The sequence below is a fragment of the Montipora capricornis genome, chromosome 6, assembly GCF_036669925.1.
Source record: "Montipora capricornis isolate CH-2021 chromosome 6, ASM3666992v2, whole genome shotgun sequence".
Lineage (NCBI taxonomy): Eukaryota > Metazoa > Cnidaria > Anthozoa > Scleractinia > Acroporidae > Montipora > Montipora capricornis.
The window spans coordinates 167,501-190,000 of record NC_090888.1 but is presented as its reverse complement, the minus strand read 5'-3'; the positions used below and the strand labels follow the sequence as shown (position 1 = coordinate 190,000).

Sequence of the window (22,500 nt, the reverse complement as noted above, 5' to 3'; positions counted from 1 at the left end):
AATGATGACGAACGAGAACGTGACGGTCATCGGTTTTTCTCAAAAGGAGAATATAGGCGACTTCACGATGCCCATTTTAGAGGGACTCTCTGTTTTGAAAATAATTTTGTGCAGCAATTGATGCTAAATTCTCCAGTTTTTGAAGCAAGAGATGTTCTTATGGCAGAAGATAAAACTGCTGCCACTGTAAATCATGGGTAAAAATTTAAAGTCTGGCCGCTGCTGCGCTCTTGATGGTCGACTCGTTAAGTACATGTTTGGCTTATGGAAAATGTTCCAACTCCAAACGTTGACGATGAATTGAAATCTGTTGGCTTTGTTAATTCTACTTTATTCTTTTGTTCATTTTTTAGTCATTGGCCACATGAACACTTGCACTCCTCTGTAACACAAACTCATCTTGTCAATTTTTAAAAGCAAAAATGAATTCTCTTGAAGCCCCGAAATATATATATTTTTAAAAGAGATGAAACGCTATTGCCTGTTAACGATTTTGATTATTTTGTGGGCATAATTGCGCACGCTGGCGTAATTTTTGAGACGCAATAGGCATAATGATGCACTTTTTAATACCAGGTTTCTGGGCCTCAAATGGTGCTGGCATGGGTGTCAGTGTCTCAATTCCGGACGCGCGCAGTAAAGTTAAATACATTCAAACCGGTGATTGCGACGAGCATGGTGATCACCTCTTAAACGATCGTAACAGCTGGAAACACGAGGCAACGATGAAGGGAACTACTCATGGTGCTCAAAGTTTTCAAAAACGGAATGATCCTCACTTCACTTCACTTCCTGGACAATTCCATTTCAAATCTGGTAAAGGAAAGGCTAAAAGTACATTTGATTGCTTGGACACGGTCAATTCCAGAAAATCCGTGCCATTTGCTGAATTGCCCTTGGATACTGATTCCCATATATTGACGTACCACACTCCATGTAGGGATTTGAAAAGTGGAACAAGGTACTGATTTAAAAGAGGAAACTTCAAGAAAACTTCTACGTCTATAACCACGTCTATACCCGAGAAAAAAAACTTCCTCTAAATTCAGTAAGAAAGCGGATAACAAATGCAAAGCGATGTTCTCACACGACAGCTCAGTGGTGACGGGAGAGGGGATAATAAGCGATCCAAAAAGAGATGATTTTATACCGATTAAATTACTACCTTATGTTCATAGTTTGTGGTTTGTAAATCAATTTCATATCAACGAGTTCCCCTATATTTCAAAACAAAAATAGTTGAGCAGTAAATTAGGAAACAATACCTAAAATTCAAATCAGTCAAGTTGAGAACAGAGCTTTTTAAACCTGGCAAAATACTTAACGTTCAGTATAATCAGAACTGAATTCCGAAAAAGAAATCGAATGGAAAACAGTTGCGGTTGACAAACTAAGGGGAAAAAATTGATTTGCATAATTAATGTTAATTCCTTGAAGGCTTGATAAATACAGTTACGATTGCGAACAGCCTCCTACGTACAATGTCCTATTAACTAATAAAAGGAGCACGAATGCGCGAAAGTTTGTTCACTACGGCTTTCATTGTCCCATCTTTCAACGCTTTCCGGCTTCACGAATGTAAAGTTTGTCAACACGAAGGAGGCGTGACTGTGATTGGACGACAAGACTGAGACAATGCAGTCATGCGGGAGACCCAGAGAAATGAACTGAGAACTTTGCTGTTGACAAACTACAGTCTGCCACCCCGGTACGGCTCACTTTGTTATCAACGGTCGAAGCCGTGGCCACTTTAACCAGGAATATTTGACTCAAATTGGTGGCTCCTGATAATTTAATCTCCGGCCTTGAGATTTTATTATCGTTAACAACCAGGAGCCCATCACCCTGTAACAACCGAGAAATTGAAAAATGGCTCAAATCGCGTCGGATCTGGAAAATAACCACACAGGAAGGAAGCTACTCACAATGGCAATAAGGTTAGGCTTTTTAATTGAAAATGTTTTCATACAACAATCTTCTTTTAAGCCTTTTAATGGGATCCCCATACAAATATAGGCCATGCTCTCACTGAACTTGGGGCGCCTGTGGTGACGTCACACGAATTTTGGTTGGTTATATGCCGCCAGACGCCTGTTTTGACTGGCTGGAAGGAAATATGAGCGTGTACTCCAAGAAAATATTTTTCAATCAAGAATTTGCCTTTATTTGTTTCCTTTATTTGTCGAATTATCTTTGAGAAATATTTTATAAAAGCAATAGAGGACCTTTTTCTGTGTTTCCATAGCCTCATCTCAGCACTCGGGGAAGTTGGGACAAATTTCGACAGTTATGCAAACCCTCGACTGCTTCTCGGGTTTGCATGACTGTCTCGAATCTTCCCAACTATATACTCTCCCTCGTGTTTAGATGAGCCTATGGAAACACGGAAAACGTCCTCTATTGCTTAAATATATGCATTGAAGCAAAACTCTCATTGTACCTGAAGAAGGCTGATTTGGCCAGCCGAAATATAGTGCACAACTAAAATCAAATCTATGTTAAAGGTGCTAGGTCACGCAATTTTAGGCAATTTCAGCACTGATCGAATGGTCATAGAATTAACTAAACTATGAAAATAACTGTTCAAAACTATAGAAGAACTCTAACAAAACACAGGGAAGCCAAGAAGGGACATGGATGGACAAAACTGGAGAGGATTGAAATGGATTGAATTTGGGTAAATTTGAAAAACGTCGGCCCACCTTTTTTCAAATTTATATCAGTCTATATCAAGATGTCAATTACAAAGCTGGAAAATCATTCTCAGTTGTTATGTGGCCGTAATTTTGCAAATTAAAGACTCTTGCTCTGCCAATTTGACGTTTAGAGCTCATAATTATCAAAATTAAACAAAATTACCGAAAATAGCGTAACCTAGCCCCTTTAACCACTGATCTATACACCTTGTTCCAAAATGGCTGCTGATTTATGCGCATACAAGTTGGCCCTTGCATACATACCAACTCTCCCGCATTATCCGGGAATCTCCCGGATACGGAACGAATCTCCCGGTCTCCCGTACGGGTCATCAAATCTCCCGGGTAAAAACAACTCTGGGCATTTTAAAGACTTTGCTCCATTGGAGGCTCAAATTGTATCCCCAAGTTAAAAAAAATTGGATTTTTTCAAACTTGTTTCATTGTTTGTTAATGCATTTCTTCATCTCTGAACAAAACAAAACTCTGTTTGTTATCACAGCCATATAAACGGTTGATTGATCAGATCTTTCCGTTTAACCAATAAAAATTTTCGACATAAGTGCTCTGTTTTCCTACAAATTTCCTGTTCAAAATAGATTATTTTTGTATTCTGAAGGACTACTGGTGCGGAAGGGGTAGGTGAGTGCGTTTTTTGGGGGGAAGGGGGAATGGGTGAGTTAATCGTAAGGGGGGTTGGGAGGGTTGGGGAGACCGGATTGAAAATATCTCCAGATTTTAGATCTCCAGAGGTTGGCATCCCTGCCCTTGTTGCCTCGTTCAAGGTAAAATATTCTATTGAGGCATCAAGGGCTAATTTGAATAAAAACAAAAGAATATTTAAATTATATATAAATGGCGGCCATTTTGGAAAAAGGTGTTGTTCGATACCAGACTTCTCAAGGATTGTGCTGCACTAGAACGAGGCCCTACTTATCATTGCCGTGGAAGACATATTGAACCTACGATTATGGATGAGGAAAAGTTAGATATAAGCGTTATTGAACATTTTGCGTCTGGTATTGATCTCGACAAGAAAACCAAAAAGAAGTTACTCGCTCTTTTCAAATATTTAGCCGGAGGAGAGAGCCCCATAGAAGCGGTAGAACTGACTATAAGACGAGATAACAATCTTCGAGAAGCCCAGCTGAAAATGATTTATGAGATGGCAAAAATCGTGGAAAATCCGCCTACCTTGGTAAGATTATACTGCCTTACATATAAAATAAGTCATTTTACAACTGGTAAACCTTCTTTTAGCGTTTTCTTTTCTGTTTTATTATTGTTGCGCGTGAGATAAGCTTTATATAATAAATTATTAAGTTCCACTTGTGGTTATACTGAGATACAGTGTACATGTATAATATGGTATTGTGTGATATTTTATTTCCTTTTGTGCAGCTCTGGGTATGGATGCATAAAATCCTTCTGAAGTGAAGAATCAAATTTTGGTCATTGAGTTCTTTTGCTATTTTATTTTTAATTGATAACTCTTCGTTTGCATATGAGGCCACGTTGCCCATTGATGAAATAGCAACCATGTTTGGAGAGTTAAAAAACACTGATCCCCAATTGTACACTGGGTTATCCGTATCCCTTTCCATAGGCTTGATCTTGAGTGTCATCTGCACTTCATTCCACCGTCTCCATGTCTTGTGTCCATCCATCTCTTCTCTGGGCTTCCTGTTGGTCTGCTGCCTCCAAGGTCCATTATTATTATCACTGTTACCGCTGGTCTAATTTTAGCAGGTGGCCATACCATAATGGCATGTACTCAAAGTGCTTGCCTTTTTCTTACACTTCAATCCTTTCATTCATTCATTCATTCATTCATAACCCTAACCCTAAACCCTGATAATAATACACTAGAAATTTATAATAACTTAAAGACAATAGACTACAAATGTTTAAGGTGGTAATAACAAGGAAGCGTATATAGAAGCCAGGGGCTTATGAACTATAGGCTTCCTGACATTATAGGGTACATCATACAAATTATGGGGACAGCATAAAGTATAAAATGTATTATTTTAAAAACAAAAGAAAAGAAGAGGAAAGACAAAGTATATAGCTCAACAAAGAAAGAAGGAATTTTTTAAGTCTTTTGCCAAACAAACGGATGCTTTCACTGTTTTGAATTCCAGGACTTAACGAGTTGAAAAACTTAGGTCCTTGAAGCAATTAAGAAGTTTCGGATATTAGTTCGACAGGGAGGTGTGTAAAAAAGGTTGCAATTTCTAGTATAATGCAAATGTAACTGGCTTGCAAGAGTACATGTAAACATATCACAGAAATAATTAGGAAGTAAACCTCTTTTAAATAGACACCTAAATTTACCTATCTGGTATAAATAAACGTCAGAGAATTTCAAAATCTCCTGTTCTTTAAAAAGAACCTCGGTGTGAGAATCAAAAGAAACTTTAGATATTGTTACTATCTTTGCAGAATAATAATGCCGCTTAAATCACTCTGATGTGATTGTCGATCCCCACATTGACATACAATATATTAAGTAAGGGTAAACTAGACATGGCATCTGACAGGATGCGGCGATGCGGATCCGCATAAGTCCCTAAAATCTGCATCCTCCGCATAATTGCAATATTTTCCTCATAAAACTGAAGAAATGCCTGATATTAGTGATAAAACAGCTGCTTACCATGCTCACAAACACAAAAGCCAAAGAGATTGACTACTTTGAAGCGCTTATTTTCCTGAACATTGAAGAAAACACGCCATTTCGTTCACAAGATGAAAGTTCGTAAGCAGTTTCCACACATTTAGAGCCTGGACTCTAGTTAAACCGTTTTCATAACATACTCTAGGCTTGAAATTTTTAAAAAAGATTAGCCGCAAGTTATAGTAGCAAATTAAATTGCATCATTTGTAGAAGTAGGGACAATCATCATCGCGATAAAGTTGTACAAAACAAAATAGGGGCCTGCAGTACGTATGTGTAAACAACCCGCTGAAAATGGTGAATGATCGAAGGAATGGATCGTGGTTCAACCACATCACAATTTTGCTCCATATCTCCAAATTGAAACAAAATTCATGACGAGAAACAAAATATATTTTTTTCGCTTTATTTATTTTAGCAAGTGTTTCGGCAAAATGACGATTACGCAAATTGGCGACTCGTCCAGATATCTTAATCCTAAAGAGAATAAGTTCAGTCGTAAATGCGACTGTATTGGTCGCAATTTCGAGTACTGATTTACCATAAGCATATAAATACATTGGACGGGCCTAATTATTAGTTCTATAAATTGACAGTTTAAATTTCCGCATAATCTGTTGTAATTTCCGCACAATCAATGCATGTTTACGCATAATAATATGGTCAAAAATTTCCCCATAATCTTTAGTTTTTTTTGCGCATCTTATCAGAAGCCCTGACTAGACTATAGTAAAAATGTTGTAAGGGAGTTTTGGGAAGGCAAAAACGTGACATAAATAATGCCTAGAGATTTTGATATTTTTCTGGAGACGCTAAGAATGTGAGGTTTCCATTACAAATGTTCATCAAGGATAACACCTAGAAATACGGTTTCTTTTACACAATCAATCTTATTATTGTCAATTTGAATAAATAGATCAAGTGTTTGCCTCCTTCGGCGTGGTCTAAAAACCATAAAATTCGATTTTTTAAAGTTAATTGACAGCTTATTAGCTGGACAACAACTTTACTAATCTACACATTTCAGAATTACATGTATTTAGGGTTTCAGAAAGTAAATTAAACTCTTTGTGAGAAAAAAATGTTTGTGTCATCAGCAAAAAGAATAAAGTCCACCGCCTTTGACACATTGCACACATCATTTATGTAGAGCAGAAAGAGGAGGGGACTTAATATAGAGCCCTGAAGCACCCCACACTTAATTTGGCAAGAATTCGAACAGATACCATTAAATTCCACATATTGTTGTCTACCACTTGTAGATAGCTTTTAAACCATCTAAGTGCAGTGCCTTGAACACCATATTGCTCTAGTTTTGAAATTAGAATATGATGATCAATGATTTCAAAGGCTTTAGAGAAGTCTATAAAAATACCAACCGTATACATGTACAATGTACATCTTACTTTCAATAGCAGACGAGATTTTGTTATACAAACAAGCTAGAGCATAAGCACTGGAGTGATGTTTATGAAAACCATACTGATTATCAGAGGGAATCTTAGAAACATTGAGAAACCTTAGAAGACCATTGTACATTACTCTCTCTAGAATTTTAGAGAATGCAGGTAAAACAGACATGGGTCTGTAATTTGTAAATTTTTATCCTGTTCACCAGATTTAAATAAAGGAATACCTCGAGCAATTTTCAATTGATTTGGTACAATACCAGAGGTGATGGATAAGTTACATGTAATGCTAGTAATACGGAAAATTATTTTATCAATAGAATCTTTAATTAAGTTCATAGAAATATTCTCACTGCATAATTAATTAGCTCATTGCAAAACATGCTGTTATTCCGTTGCATTCTCCCATTTTCGCCTGTGCTATAGCGCCAGTAATGCTTTGTGCCATTTGGAGTTTAAATTTGCCCTCCGCTTGAAGCGTGCTCTTTTCGTCCTGTACTCCACAAAGACAGTCGTCTTTTGCGATTACTTTCCGCTTGTTCAAGTGCCACCAGCCTGCTTTCCATGGCAGATCAACCTAATGCCCTTCCTGACCCCCCGGCTCCTGCTGGAGTGGGACAAGATGCAGAGCCAGCACAAAATCTTCCTCAAGTGTTGGAGCCTATAGCTGAACCTGCACCTGTGCCTGGCCCCCCCAGACAAGGTAAATTTATTCTTTTTTCAGCTTCATTTTACGTGAAGGGTTAGTCTTGCTATGTTTTTTGGTGGGGATTTTTTCTGCTTAGCCGAGTTAGCGTTTTTCTTTGGTCGCATAATTTCTTCTACAGGTTTCAGTTTTATTTTGGTACATCTTACAAACATTCTGTCAGCACGTGCCTGCACGCTTTGCTTGAACTTTTTATGTAGGAATGCTCCCGTGCCCCATTTGTTGTTTGTTTGCTTCTTGGTTGCCCTCGTTTTTCCTAGTTCCAAATTTCTTTTAGCCCTTTGTTCCTTTGGTATTTTGAGTTTCGTCCTGGTATCTGTTTATTTCAGTATTTAAGGAAAGCCTTAGTTTCCCGTGTTATTAATTTGGGAAGGGCTAGCGCCGGTTAGAGTAAGGAAAGCCTTGTTTGCGCCATGTCTCCGGCATAAGAATTTAGTGTGGAGCACTTACACTTTGGTATGCCGCTAGTTTCTTGTAGCGAAGGTATTTATGGCAGGTATAGGTTTAAGTATTATGGGTTCCCGCTGGTGAAGTCAGTTTTGCATGCGTTTTAATTTGGTCCACCAGTGACGGAGTTTGGTACAATATTTGTGCTTTGGTGCAATGCTAAATTTTATGAGGTGGCGAAGGCAGCTTGTGGTTTAGATTTTACAGTACAAGTTGCACATGATTTATGGTTTTCCACTGGTGAAGGCAGTATTGCGTTCAGTTTAAATCGGTATTCCACCAGTGAAGGAGTTTAGTGGAGCGTTTGTTGGTTTGGTATACTGCTAGTTTTTACTGGCGAAGGTGCCTCTTTGGTAGGCGTTGCAAACAATGTTCTTATGACTTAGGGATTTCCACTAGAGTATATGCATAGCTTTAGGTTTTAGGCAATAATTATTGTGGCGTACAGGAATGTATTGTTTTCTTGCACTCTTCTTTATTGTGGACTCCATCGGTGGGGAGTGCTGTGTTATACCCCAGCCGCATTTTAGGTTAATTATTTTTGTGGAACTTTGGGGCACACTACTGGTGAAGGCAGTAACCTCCCGCGTATTCTTTTTCATGATGGGCTGTCGATCGCATTAGAGTATTAGAGGAAAAGATCACTTCGTTGGAATGCCTTAGGACTCTAGAGGGTTCTAAATTGCCTTTGGCTGCGCTTTTTCGCTATATATACATGTAAATCGACCAGCAGCGATGTTTGATAAGTATGAGGCGGTTGAGCTCTTACAGTCATTGTTGCGTCTGGCGAGAAACGAGAACCACCAGAAAGCCGAAGAGTACGCTGCTGCTTTGGATGAGATTAAGACCAGGTCAGACTTTGTGGATGACAAAAAGCCTCAGCGTTTTTTCCTGGGATTGTTGGGGGATTCTGTGCGAGCTGAGGTTGCCAAAGACACAAACGCGATTTTGAAGGGTGTCGGAAAGGTACCTCCACCGGCCATGCCTGCTCGTCCTGGTTCTACAGTGCGAAGGTCGGCTCCCTATCCTGGGTGTTCTCAGTTTCAATGTTTCAGGTGCTTAAGATGGGAACATATTGCTCGGGAGTGCTGTGCCCGGGGCAACAGTTTTGGACGGCAGTCTCTTATGCCTCAGTTTACAATAAATGTTTGTTTGCGCTTTGGGGGGGGTGGGGGGCTGCTCTGTGTCTCAATTTCGGACCTAGTTTGGAGCTTGGGATCAACAAAGGGGTTTTTTTTTTGTATTCTATTATTATTTTTAACATTTCCGTATTGGAGTTACCGCACTTACAGAAACGAAGAAATTACTGCAAACACACACAAAAGAAAATACAGATTTGAGCTAACAAGTGGATGCTAACAACCTCCCCCCGCCCCCCAAAAGTTCCCCCTACTTGATGCACACACACAAACACACACATCCACCCACACACCAGAACAAAAACTACTTGATAAACACAAAAACAACATGCATGTGAACAATGAACAACCAAACGCATCCAAACGCATTAAGAAGAGCAGCAGATATTCTATATCCATAAGCCACCATTGGGATTTAAGGACCACCGTTGATTCTCAACAATATGCATAGTTTACAAACCACACCCGCTATCAAAAATAAACATACAGCAAGCTCATTTAAAATAGTCAACACACCGTCAATATAAAGCTTATCTGGTTCTCGCTTATCAAAAAAAGCTATTTTGCCTTCCTGTCTCGCTTTTTTCATTTTTGGCCATAATTTTTGTCTTCTTTCTCGTATTTCTTTAGGTAAATCTGCACACACTTTCACCTTCGATTCCACCCCTAGATCACGCACACTTCTGAAAACAAGCTCACGTTCCGGGAATCTAAGAAAGCGAACGATTATCGGCCTTGACTGTCCTTCCTTCCTTTTTCCAAGCCTATGGACTCGCTAAAATTCTATGTTCCTCGCGTTTTCTAGCTCTAATTCATGCTCAAAAAACTTGTATACCACGTCCCCTGTGTTCTCAGTACTGTGATCTGTTTCTGGGAGGCCAAAGATTCGTAAGTTCTCTCTTATCCTGATAGAGAATTTGATCTTGTAACTCTTTAATCTTCCCTAAATTTTGTTTCTCCGTATTCTGCATTTCCTCGATGTCTGCATTTAACGAAGTCAGCCCCGCATCCAAGTCTTGTATCGTCTCATCCATCTTCTTAACCTTTTCATTAAAGGATACTATACTCATTTGAATCTTATTTACGGCTTTCTCCAAATTAGAGATCTGAGAAAGGACTCCTTCCATCGTTTGCAATTTGGTTTCCATACTTTCTAGTCTGTTAAGGATTTGCTGAAGCTGTTGCCCAATCTTATTAGTCATCATCAAGGCTTTCAGAACTTGATCCCCGCTATCGTCAAGCGAACCACCACTTGTGTCGTTCTCGGAGAGCATATATAAATCCTTTTACCATCTGGTGAACGCGTTTCACTATCTGAGCTAGAACTCTTGCTTACTCTTGTTCGTTTAAGAGTTATCATACTCTTCTCGGCCATAAAAAAAAAATAAAAACAGAAACAAAGCCAACTTAAGAGCATCAAATTCATGGGAGCGGAGTGAAACACGTCTTCACTCCTCCATGGCCGACCCAGGGTGGTTCCCCCTGCTTTTGGTTTATTTCCATGTTTTCCATTTATCAATTTTTTCTCTTTTCCTGATAGGGTCCTGGTTGATTTTATTTCAAAGTTAGTGGTCTTGCTCCTTCTTCTGGTCATATTCCAGTGTGTGATATAAAGCAGGGGACCTCCCCCTTTTGTTGGCCCCCTCCCTTTGCCTAGTATGGTTGTCGCTTCCCCGGACCTGGCTAAGATCGAGCAGTTACGTTTCTGCGATCCCCTTGTTCTGTTTGGGGTTACGGTTATTAAGAGGAATCTGAGTAATGGAGAGAATTAAAGGGGAGTCCTGTTGGAAACGTTTGGTTTCTGTGTTGTTTGCCAACTTATGAGTTGTTGTTGTTGTTGTGGTGAGGGCAGGAGCAGACTCTTCCCTTAACTTAATCTTATGCGATGAGGTAATGAGTATGCAGTGAGGATAACAATTATGGTACTGTTGTCATGACCTACATGTACATTGTACAGCAGTACCTGAATGACAAGTACCACATTTTTCCAAAATCTCCTCCTCACTTACAACTTCTAGAAACATTGAATTGAGTAGTTTTGGGGGTAAAAAAGAACTATGCGACATCTCTGATGCAGGAATTTTGCCCACATTGTTACTCATTTAGTTCTTCTCCCTTGATCAGTTGTTGCTGGCTTTATTTTCAGCTCAATTTAATATAATTATTCCCACCGCATACATCACTCTTTTTGTATTGTACTACAGTTTGCACAATGGCAGTTTGGCGGGCTTGAAAGTGAGATCAAATTTACTTGAGTGACGTTTTACTTAAGGAGTTAGGGTTTTGCCTTTTAGTCATCGGCTCACTACTTTCACTATTATTACATGTACTGCTTGTAGCAGCACCAAAAAACTTCATAGTGTCTGACATTTTTATGGTTTTTGTAATTTCCTGCGAATTACACAAAAGCAAGGAATGCCTGGGGATTCTGAAAGCTACTGTAGTTCCTAGTCCCATGCAATATTTGATGTAAACAACATGGTGGCCAGCTGAAACTTGGCTGAAGACAAACATGTTGTCTGCTCTTTGCTGCAGTTTGCTGCCTTTTTAAAAGCGCATTTACCAACAGAGATCAGGTTGAGACGTTTTGTTATTTTGAAATTAAATTATTTTTCTACACAGTATACAAGGCAGTTGGCTAGAAAATGCAAGTGATACTCTATAATTGCAAATTCAGCTTGCATTTAGGGAGCTAGCTTCTGGGAATTTCAAACGCTGTTAAATATCAAGCAAGTACATTAAGTGAGCTTTTATTGTAGAAGCAGTTTGTCAATCAGTGGAGGCGGCACTTGTGCTTCCCACGATCGCTGCCTTAGTATTGCTTCTAGGATTCAAATTTAAAGGGTTAGTGTTCCGGCCCGGGTTGCTCGAAGCATGGTTAGCGCTAACCAGCGTTAAATACCATGGAAACGTATAGGATTTCATACCTCTTAACCAACGGTTAGTGCTAACCAGGCTTCGAACAACTGGCCCCTGAAGTTATAAAGGTGACAATCGAGCTGATTCTTGATCATGCAATAACAGAAGGTAACTTAAGCTGATGTGCATGTACATGAGACTTACACTGTATACAACAACAAACATTAACATTTAAGATTTATACAGCAATAAACATTAACAAGTAGAATCCACATCCGCTGATTTCTTAGCGACACTGTTTCAGGTAAACTTAATAAAATCTTAAAGTGCCCCTGTGACCAAAAAATCAATTCTTACTTTGGATTTCAAAACTTTGTTAACTAAACACTAAGCAACTGTTTTAAGCCTTGATTTCAAAAGACACCTGTTTATTTTAACTGGGATTTTTCTATCTAATGGTCCATCATTACTAACTTTAAGATCTTGAGAGAGCAATGCATGTGTATGCTGCCGAATTAATGAGCAGCACAGGAGTTTTGGGCTTTCAGACTTTTAGGCCATTTTGGAAATGCTACTATTCAGTTTGATATTGATACAGTGAGGACAAACACAATAGAAACAAATTGCAATGAATGTGAAAGATATTAGGGCCATTCCACGTTACGGACATTACATTCGGAGAGCAAAATTTTGGAAATGAAACTATTTTTTACGAACTTATCTCTTGTAGTTTTTATTTAAAATTTGTACAAATATCCCTTACATGGTACTTAACTAGCAGCAGAAAAGAAACTTTGATTTCATTTACAAATGCTGCCAATATGCTCGTCTTAAACAGCGTTACGGACATTACAAAAAAATCAACCTACGATTTTTTATGTTCACTAGATACTACTATTCCTGTGAATTGACATGCCAGACAAAATTTCCTTAATAGTGAAATGAAAAAAGGTGCTTCATAGTTTTTTAAAATAATGTTGTATCCCTTATTCTGTCCTTACATTTTGAGCTGGAGGTAAAAAACTGCCGTTACGGACATTACATGTTTTTTGTTACGGACATTACACTGTGAATTGTATTTTACACAGATAAAGTTTAGGGCAAATTTAGATTTTTTCCAGTATAAACTTCTGTTAAATAACAATGTCAAAACTGTTAAATTGATCTAAATCAGGTTTAATTCTATGCTATTTCTCTCTTTTATTTGTACTGGTCACCAAAACTTTAGCCCTACACTTCTGTGTGCAAACATAACAGTGGTCTGACTGGCCTATGAAAAATGATTTGGATATTGTTTTCAAGAGAAGAGTGTTCTATGGCCCAATAGAGCTGCTTGGCACAGGACTATTCCATATTCCAAGCCTTGCTGAAATCACCAAATTGTTTAAACATCTAAGGAAACAGCCACATGTTTTTAAGTAAAACAAACAGTGATTACGAGCAGTCAAATCCCAAGGTTGAAAAGTGAGAGGTACCAACTGTGTGAACTGAAATGACTTTTTGCAAGCAATGTGTACTTGTTGAAAACTGTCCAAGATTTTTAAATTCAAAGTGGTGATTAATTATAAATTTAAATCACATTTAGATACATGTTGTAGAGTACACAGTGTTACTGCAGTTAAAACAACTGAGCTGGCTTTAATGTTACTATTGCTCTAACATGTTGTTATTGTAAGCATTTAGAGGAAACTCTATATTATTCTCTATCCTCTATATTTTCTTTTCTATGAGATTGTATTTGCAGGCAAGTTCCTTATACTTAACATTTTGCCTAAGAATTAACCTAAATATTTGACTATTTACAGTTTAATAATGATATTACACTATTTTGTACAGATTTATTTGTTCCTCCAATCCCCCTTTGCGAGAAACAAGGTTGGAAATTAGTTACCTCCATTTCATTGTGTCCCATCACACAACTGCAACTTCATTCTGAATGCAAAGCTACTCTACTTTCTTTGATTTCAGGCAGGATATTATAATTACATTCATAATGTAATGTCCGTAACGTAATGTCCGTAACTTGTTGCATTTTCTCCAGTGATTCACATTGTTGTTGCAAATTCTCAATGCCGTAGTTTGGGCCCCTTCAAGCTAAAAGAGGATCCCAGCTCATGAAAAGATCTGGATTTTAATTGCGGAGAAAAAAGAAAAAAGGTCTGTTTTTGTTACGGACATTACGTAATGTCCGTAACAGAAATGTTTTTCAATATAATTCAGCAATAACATTCAAGATGGCCCAAAACCTATCTGAAAATTTAACTTTGTCTTGCATTGACTCAGTTTTTTTAACTTGATGAGATTTTTGAAATTAATGTGCCCTGCTATAATAATTTGAAATATTACAGCTTGATAGCTACTTAAGCAAGCTTCTCATTGGTCAACAATCAATGGCCTCTCTTTGCCGTTTACCACAAAACAAACTTTTGACAAATTATTTCCTGAACACTTTGGGGTATCCTCTTTCCAAATATCCATGGTTGGGTATCAAAAGATATGTTTGAAATTTTGACATTTTAGCTCCTCTAAAATGGAATGGCCCATTAGCATATCGTCCACTTCCCTTTGCCTTTGCCAACTAAGCTTCTCTTTCAAGCTGAATTTTAAAATAATGGAAAGTGGCTTATTGTATTGAAAAGCTTGTTAACTGAGCATTTTTGCGGGGCGTGCTGGAATTACACTGTAAGTGATGATCGATTTGTTCACTTTCTTAGAGACACATTTGAATTATTATTAGAGAGTACATGTAGCGCGGACCTTTGCACTGCCAATTTAAGAGGCCAGGGATGGCACCAGGATTTTTCAATCTGTGTCCTGGGACCCGCATGTCCAGCCAAATTGGGGTCCCAAGCATTTTTTGGGGGTCCCAAAATCTTCGTGATTCTCTGCGAGAGAAAAAGTATCTCATGAGAAAGAGAGAGTATTAACCAACTTTCTAATCTTTTTCTTTGGATAGTACTGAGTACTGTAACCAATAATATTGGATTTCGCTAAGCAAAGGAGACCGTTGGAGAAAACCATACATCCAGGAAAGTTAATTGAGCTCCCGCCATTTGTTTGCTCATTGATCGTTTGATCGATTGAGAAATACAAGTGCTATGGTGACCACTATGTTACTTTACTTTGTTTATTATTATTATTAATTTTTTTTTTTTGCATCTTGCCGAAGCAACAGAATATACTGACAAAGCAAAGCAAGTTGTGTTAGTTATTTAAGTCAGTGTCTTGCGTCCTGGGAAGCATTAAAATTTTGTTGATGAATTTTTTGGAATTTATTTGCGTAAAAATGCACGATTTCTGCGTTAATGCAATCCCTGTAGGCATTTTTTTAGCTTCTACTTCTTAGTTCACAACATTAGTTTGCAGCAAATTCCGCGCAGACTGTAAGAAATACAGTGTGTTTGCATACAACACACTGATAAACACACTACGCTAGAAGACAATACAATACAATACAATACAATACATACTTAATTGACCGCTCCCCATAGGGGCTTTTCAGGGCCAATGAAACAATCAACGAAACAACAGAACACGACAACAACAACTGTTAAGAATCCCAACTGGCCGGAGGCAAACCAGTTGGCTATTTACAAGTGCAGCTGGGAAGTTGAACCAGGGACTACCAGGATCAAATTTGACGAGTGGTCAGAGCGGGTCTTGAACCCGGGATCTCCGGATCTCAAGGCAAGCGCCCTAACCACTGACGTGGTAATTTAATGACTGATGGATGACAAATCGGAAACTTGTGGTCAAAGGTGGTCTATTCATAACTTTCTTTTGCTTTCTTTTTCTTTTTCTTTGTGTTTCATGAATGCAAATAATGTACAACATAATTAGCCAGTATCAAAAATAATTTATCATAATTATACTCTTTGTTTGTTGCCCCAAAATTTTGCATAAGCATAAGCTTAATTGTTTCCAGTTTCTCTTGGGCCCAATTTACGTAAGTCCCAAGAGAAAATAAAAACAATGCTTATGCAAAACTTTGGAGGTACAAACAAAGGGTATTATGGTATTTTTGGTACTGGCTACAGATTCAGAACTAGATGTACTAGCTTTAAATTATATTTTCTTTCGAAGAGTAAACGACCAGACGGTCACCCAAGGATTAGACTGGACAAAACCCATTTTTGACCGGACATTGTCCATTGACCAGCCGTTATTTTTAGGCCCTGGCTGTAGGTATACCTTCTGCCTTCAATGTGATACAGAGCTTTATTGTCACCGAAGAGGGCTTGTAAGCTATCAACTGCTTGTAAAATACATGTAGTTCTGACTGTTCCACAAACATGTTACCATTACTTTTTACAAATTTTGGGGGTGAGGGGGATGGGTGTAGTAACGGTATTTAATTTATCAGAAGAATTTGCAAGAAACAGAGATGGCTCATAATGTACCCAACATATTGTTGTCTTTCCTCAACAGAAATCTGGAAGTTGTGACAAAAAAGTGATGTATAGTGTACTTGTCAGCTCTGAACTGTTTAACTTTGTGGTTCGACTCCTGTGGATCCGTATTCCTGATGAAACCATTGGATCCAACAATCAACCTTGGAATGCAGTTTACTTTAACAGTTTAGTTGTTCTGAAGCACATCATCACTCTTCCAAAATACACTCAAATAAATCAACAACAAATTGTGGATTCCAATACAGTGGAAGCACTTTTGGACTTCTGTGATGTAGACTTTGATCTGTTGGGGTTGTACCCTGCTGTGTGTGCACTTAAGACTTTAACTTTACTCGAATGTGAAGTTTGTGACAGAATTGTCTTCTTAAATGGACTCCCAAAACTTGCAAACCTCTTTTTGAAAGATAACTGTCAAAAAATGATAGTCAAGGTATACAGAAGTGAACTTACAGCTTGTAAACCCTATATAAAACGGATTTTAGAGGATTGTTCTCACCAGTGCTCGGATAACCTCAAACAGGCCAAGCTGCCTTCCACAGCTGATCTACCTTTGAATATTCTGCGGTCTTGGAGTTTCACAATTCAGATGAATGCAGCTATAATTTGTCTTAAGGTAATTTACGGTAGAAAAAGGAGGAATTTGCAGGAGTGTTCCAGTGACTTGACTAGCACTTAATTCTCCAAAGTTTTCTGTGTCTCACTGGCATACAGAACTAGAGAAAACCCCCACCCTTATTTAATTTTAAGTCTTGAAGATGTTGTTATGTTAGTACATGTAGTTTGGCCTTTCCTAATCTTAACACATCGGTCAAATGAAGTGAGTAGCCAATCTACTTGACTGCAAGACTTTCTGGATGAAGCCCAAATAACCAAAGCTGAAGTAAATTGTGAAAGAAATTTTATTTACGTAACTGTACTTAGCTTATAAAGCTTGAAATTATGTGTATGGGAAGTAACAAATAAAAATTAATAAGAACTTTAACTCTAATTAGCAGGAGACAGCCAGATGTACACAGTAGTTGAATTCAGAAACTTTGAACATAAAACCAGCAGGGTCAGTAAAGGATTTGAACCTGAATAATTATCCTTGTGCCAATCTACCCCCCACCCCCTCCTCCCTCTCTTCTTCTTCCTCATCCTCCTACCCCTCCAGGATTGATTTCCCTGCATTGAGCCTCCTTGATCTTGTTATTTTCATGGTGATTTTATGTTTTAGATTGCAGAGCAAAATGACAGATACAGAAAACTTGTTTTGAAAGACAAAACAACCTCAAAGGTGGGTATTGAATACTGTGTATTTGTCAAATAAATATCATGGTTTTTGTAGACTTACTTACTGCTTTCTGCATACAGTCAAACCTCCCGTAAGCAGACACCCTCGGGACTTCGGGTAACTGTCCGCTTCAAGGAGTTGTCTGATTGTGGGAGGTTGAAAAAAAAGTGCAATAGGGGGTATAAAATACACCACAACAAGTCTTTTGAACCGCTTAATTAAGGCAGCTTCTAATTGTGTTTGAAGGTGTAGACAAGACAAACATGACTTTTATTGGTCACACCTCAGAGCCTTGCTCTAACAAGTACATCTTTTAAAGACCTCCCTTTTGTACATGAAATTAGGGGAGAGTTTTTCTTACATACATGTAGTAAGGGTTGGTATTGTACAATATGCCATGTGTTCATTAGAATTTGTTTGAGATTGGGTGACGAAGTTTCTGAAGCGTGCGTCTGACTCAGCAACGGTTCTTACTGCGGGAAACCGGGGGAGAGGAGCAGGATATGGTATGGAATTACGGTTAACCCTAAACCAAAGATTTTGCAAGGCAGGTGAAAATCTTCAGGAGGTCGCTCTATCAATAATCTATTTTTGATTCCATCTAATGTTTAGGTTAGAGTTAGGGTTAAGGTTAATCTCTTAGGAAATACACTGTACACTGTACCTGTACATGTAATAGCTAGAAAGCAAAGCCCCAATGCAATTACTGTCAAGTTCTGTTGGTAAAGTCCACAACTTTAACTTTAACTTTAACTTTAACTTTATATTAACTTTATTTACAAACAAATCATAATTATTCAAACAAGACCAGAGTGGCCTGCAGTTAGCATTGCTATTTTAGGCAGGCCACTAACACTGCGGCATTATTATTGTCTCTGACAAGTAAACAAAGACACTTATCAATTTACAAGAATTACACAAACAAAAAACGACAAAAATATATATACATAATTTAAAAAAAAAAGAATAAATAAGTGATCTAAGGTATTGTACGTAACTGTTAAAGAAAAGCCATATACTTCGAAAGATTGATGTAGCGCATATCAACATTCATCTCCTCAATTTTAAGAAACTTCAGAAGTAATTCGTTCAATTTATGTTTAAAGTGTGTTTTCTTAAGCTGGCGAATTTCAGGGGGGATACCATTCCATAGCATTCAAGCAGTGCATACATGTACATGTATTTTAATAATAAAAAATCCTTGGGTTTTTCTATAATGGCTTACCCCAAAGTTTATGACATCCATTCCTATGACTTTGCTTTCCCATACCATTTGACTGCATGTTAAGATTTTGCAAGGCAAGATGATGAAGTTGAAAGGCACGATTGTGGCTTCTCAGTGATTGCGTCAGAGCTACACTGTATTCTTGTTTTGTTGTTTTAAGGCACTGTTCAAATGGTTAAAAACTCCAGCAATAGCTTCCCATGATTGCACCATGATAGCAGTGTCTCTGAAGGTTGTTGCAATGCTGGCACTGAATGAAGAGTTGAGCTGGCAGATGATTTATTCTAACAGTCTGATTGCATGCTTAGAAGATGGAGGTAAGTTGGATTGAATGTATGTCACATACACTGAATAAAAAACATGATCATGTTTCATAACAACACTTACACTGTAACATACAGTAAAATAATGTTACATCTGGAGTTACATGTAGACTGTACAAAGACAAGGTGACAAAAGGAAGACAATAAGAGAGTTCATCAACACTAATGAACCTTTTTACATACTATGTATGTGTTGACGCTCATCCGCAGTTTTTAGAAGCGTTTTCCGTAGGCACGTTTTTGGCTTATATTTTGGTCCGCTTTTCTCCGAGCTTCACTGTAAAGTATACTCCCATTGTAAATTGATACGGGCCTAACTGTATCTCTTATATTAAGATATTGACAGTAGTTGTAGAAACAGTCAAGTTTTTGAAAGACCGTTAACTCATTGTAAACATGTAACTCCTCAGAGTGAGACTGATTTTACTCTAATGCCAGAAGATTATATTAATTTTTACTTGACAACTGGGGGCGTCCTGAAGTGCGTCAGGAGTGAATCGGTTAACCAGTCAAAAACTGTGTCCCCTCCATTAAAAACATGTTATTTTTATACCTCAAGTTTAAAAAAAAACATTTTGGTACATGTATGTTTGATATGTTTACATAATATTATGGATTTGTTTTCTTTTTCTTGTCTAAAAAATAGTTATCTTACCTGAAAATGAACCTTTGACTGCATGTCTGGAGGTGATAGAGCAGCTTTCCACCCACAGTCGATGCAGAGATAGAGTCTTGGATAGTAAGGTTTGTGAAACTTCAACCTTGTGGACTGTCATTTCATGGAAAGCCTTACCAGCTGTAGTATAGTGAACTTTTTCCTTGTTAAAAAATAATTTTATTTTCAGGACATTCTTCAAGCATTAAGTCGCTACATATTTTCTTATAACAAAGAGGTATGAAAATTTATTTTTTGACTTTTTTCAATACATGTAAAAACTGCCAAAATGGGTACAGGGTAATTCCTTTCAACTTACTGACCTTTTCTGAACAATTAATTTTCACATTAAATAATGTACAGGGATAGAGTGGCCTTCTGCGTTTTAATAGAAAAGAGGCTTTTGTCCTGCCAGTTGGGTTTCCTAACTCTGCTACTGTAATTTATGCATACAGCTGTAGTATGTCTTAAAAATACATGCAACACTGAGACCAAGGACGCTAGGCACTTAATAGCAGCTTACAGATGGGTCTTGAATCAAACTAACTTTGTAAGTTACAACTGTAGTCATTCAGTCTTCAAACCATGGTATTAGCACACATACTGTACATGTAGCATCAAACCATGTCTAGTAACCAAAGCAGTACAGGGTATTAATTTTATCACAAAGGGGAAAATTGGAGACAGTTTTATAATTTTACAATAAATAATTATTAGGTTATTAGGTTTCATCATGTAATTGCAAATACTGTCTTAAATAAACATGGTATCAGCAAATTTTGATTATGAGCTTAAAAATTTATGTTTAGATCCAACGTTTAGCTCTGTGTTCCATTGCAAATCTGGCTGAGTCCAATGAAATGGCTGAGAACTTGATAAGATGTGGAGTCACTCCAAAGAATGTCACCCTACTTTCCAGTTTTTATCAGGTATGCTGAGTTTACTGTATTGTCCAATCTCTTCGCAAGCATTTTGTACAACACAATGTACACTGGCTTACATGAACATGTACATGTATGCCTTTCAAACTTGGAAAATGGCAAAGTGATTTCCAAGTTATTGGAGGGGATGTGGCTGTCACTCCTTCCATGGGTCAGTCCGTCAGTCCTTCAGCAGTCCGTTAGATCCTGTAAACATGACTGTCTTAATCCCCTGACTAGTGCATAGGGCGTGCGAATATAACATGGAATGGATGCTCTATCATGATTGTACTAGAATTATCTTTCCTAAAGTGGCAAATGGTAAGGAGTCTATTAAACGAGTACTCTAATATTAAAAAGAAAAGGCATTACGATGCATATGGCGTCATCGAAAGGCCAATAACATACATGTATCATGGTTAAATTCAGTTAATGTTTGTCATGAAAGGCAAGCCGCATGTTGGAAGACGAATACTGAAAAAGCTGATTTTGATTCTGTACTTTAAAGTAATTTGTGATTCAACTCGCTGTGAAAAAGGTAAAGTCAACACGGAAATGATCAACCATCATGTCAGTCCCAATGCCAATGTTACGTATCAAGAATAGTGTATTGCTCTGTTTTGATTGCCACGAAACAAAATCCTTTTGATGGTGAGGTAATTATCTTTGGAAAATTTCTGGCGTGTTCATTTAGCTGCGTTTGGGTAGTGCACTGTGGAAATCTGCTTGGTCATTTTGTAGTTTATTCATGGGTACCTAGGGGATGGATAAGTGCTCGAGGTGTTCTCTGCATTTTCGGGTGCTCAGCCTTGTCATTTGTTTTGTCATGCTGAGTCTCATTTTTGCTGAAAACATGATGAAGCAAAATAAGTGGGGTTCCTTAATTTGCTGAAAGGAATACAGCACCCTTTACGTCAAACATGGAAAAATGCTGTTCAAATCAAGTCTTTTAGAAAACAGTACTACTGGTTGTGTGTACGGTACTCAACAAAAGTTGACAACAATTTGAGGTGTTCACACAACCAATGCAAAACTACTGGTAAAAAAAAATGTCCAAGCTAGAGTATTTTTCTCTCTTCGGCGAAGTCACATGATAAAGTCACACGAGAAAGCATTAGCTGCTCCATATCAGTGCATCTCCCTCCTTTGCTCGAGACAGTTGTGAAACTACGAATCTCAAATTTACAGCAAGAAAATTTTTCGACATGAACATTTCTCGTCTTGTAACCTCAGAAAAGGGGAGACTAACCTCTAAAATCATTGCAGCAAAGCTTGTCAACATGACAAATATTCCTAACCCTAACCCTAAAACCTGACGAGATCGAGAAGTTTGACTCAAGCACTAATGGCGACTGGCCAACAGCTTCAACATTGGGAAATCCCAATGCTATCATTGCTGTTATCTCGCTCATGACCAAAGAGTTGGTTTCCTCCATTTCTACCCTGAACTCTTGGATGGATCACTCATTTGGAGAGATGAAGGAGGCTTTACGTTTTCTCTAATTCCCCATTTGAACCCACACACAATCAGATAACTATTCATTTGTAAATAGGGAACTGTCTGCCGCACTTGGTTAATACTTAGCCCAGCCTGTGTTAAAGTGCATATGACACAAAATTTTTTATTTCGGTTTCTGGTCCTTTGATAATTAAAAGAAACGATTCGCAGCTTAAAAGGGGTCTAAAATGTTGGAAAATTCGTTTTTTCGAGCTGAAAAACTCTATATGAGGGGGACATGGGGGGGCCCCAAACACC

General features: G+C 38.0%; 1 protein-coding gene across 1 annotated transcript in view; it reads left to right on the top strand.

The window, feature by feature from the left end:
• Positions 1–3,625: 3,625 nt before the first annotated feature.
• Positions 3,626–22,500, top strand: part of LOC138051102 (uncharacterized) — a 53,100-nt gene continuing 34,225 nt past the window's right edge. Inside the window, exons 1-7 of the mRNA XM_068897244.1 lie at positions 3,626–3,894; positions 16,365–16,961; positions 17,565–17,624; positions 19,007–19,163; positions 19,816–19,913; positions 20,015–20,062; positions 20,634–20,753. Coding sequence (XP_068753345.1) covers positions 3,667–3,894; positions 16,365–16,961; positions 17,565–17,624; positions 19,007–19,163; positions 19,816–19,913; positions 20,015–20,062; positions 20,634–20,753 — 1,308 coding nt within the window. The 5' untranslated portion in view covers positions 3,626–3,666. The remainder of the gene's footprint in view (positions 3,895–16,364; positions 16,962–17,564; positions 17,625–19,006; positions 19,164–19,815; positions 19,914–20,014; positions 20,063–20,633; positions 20,754–22,500) is intronic.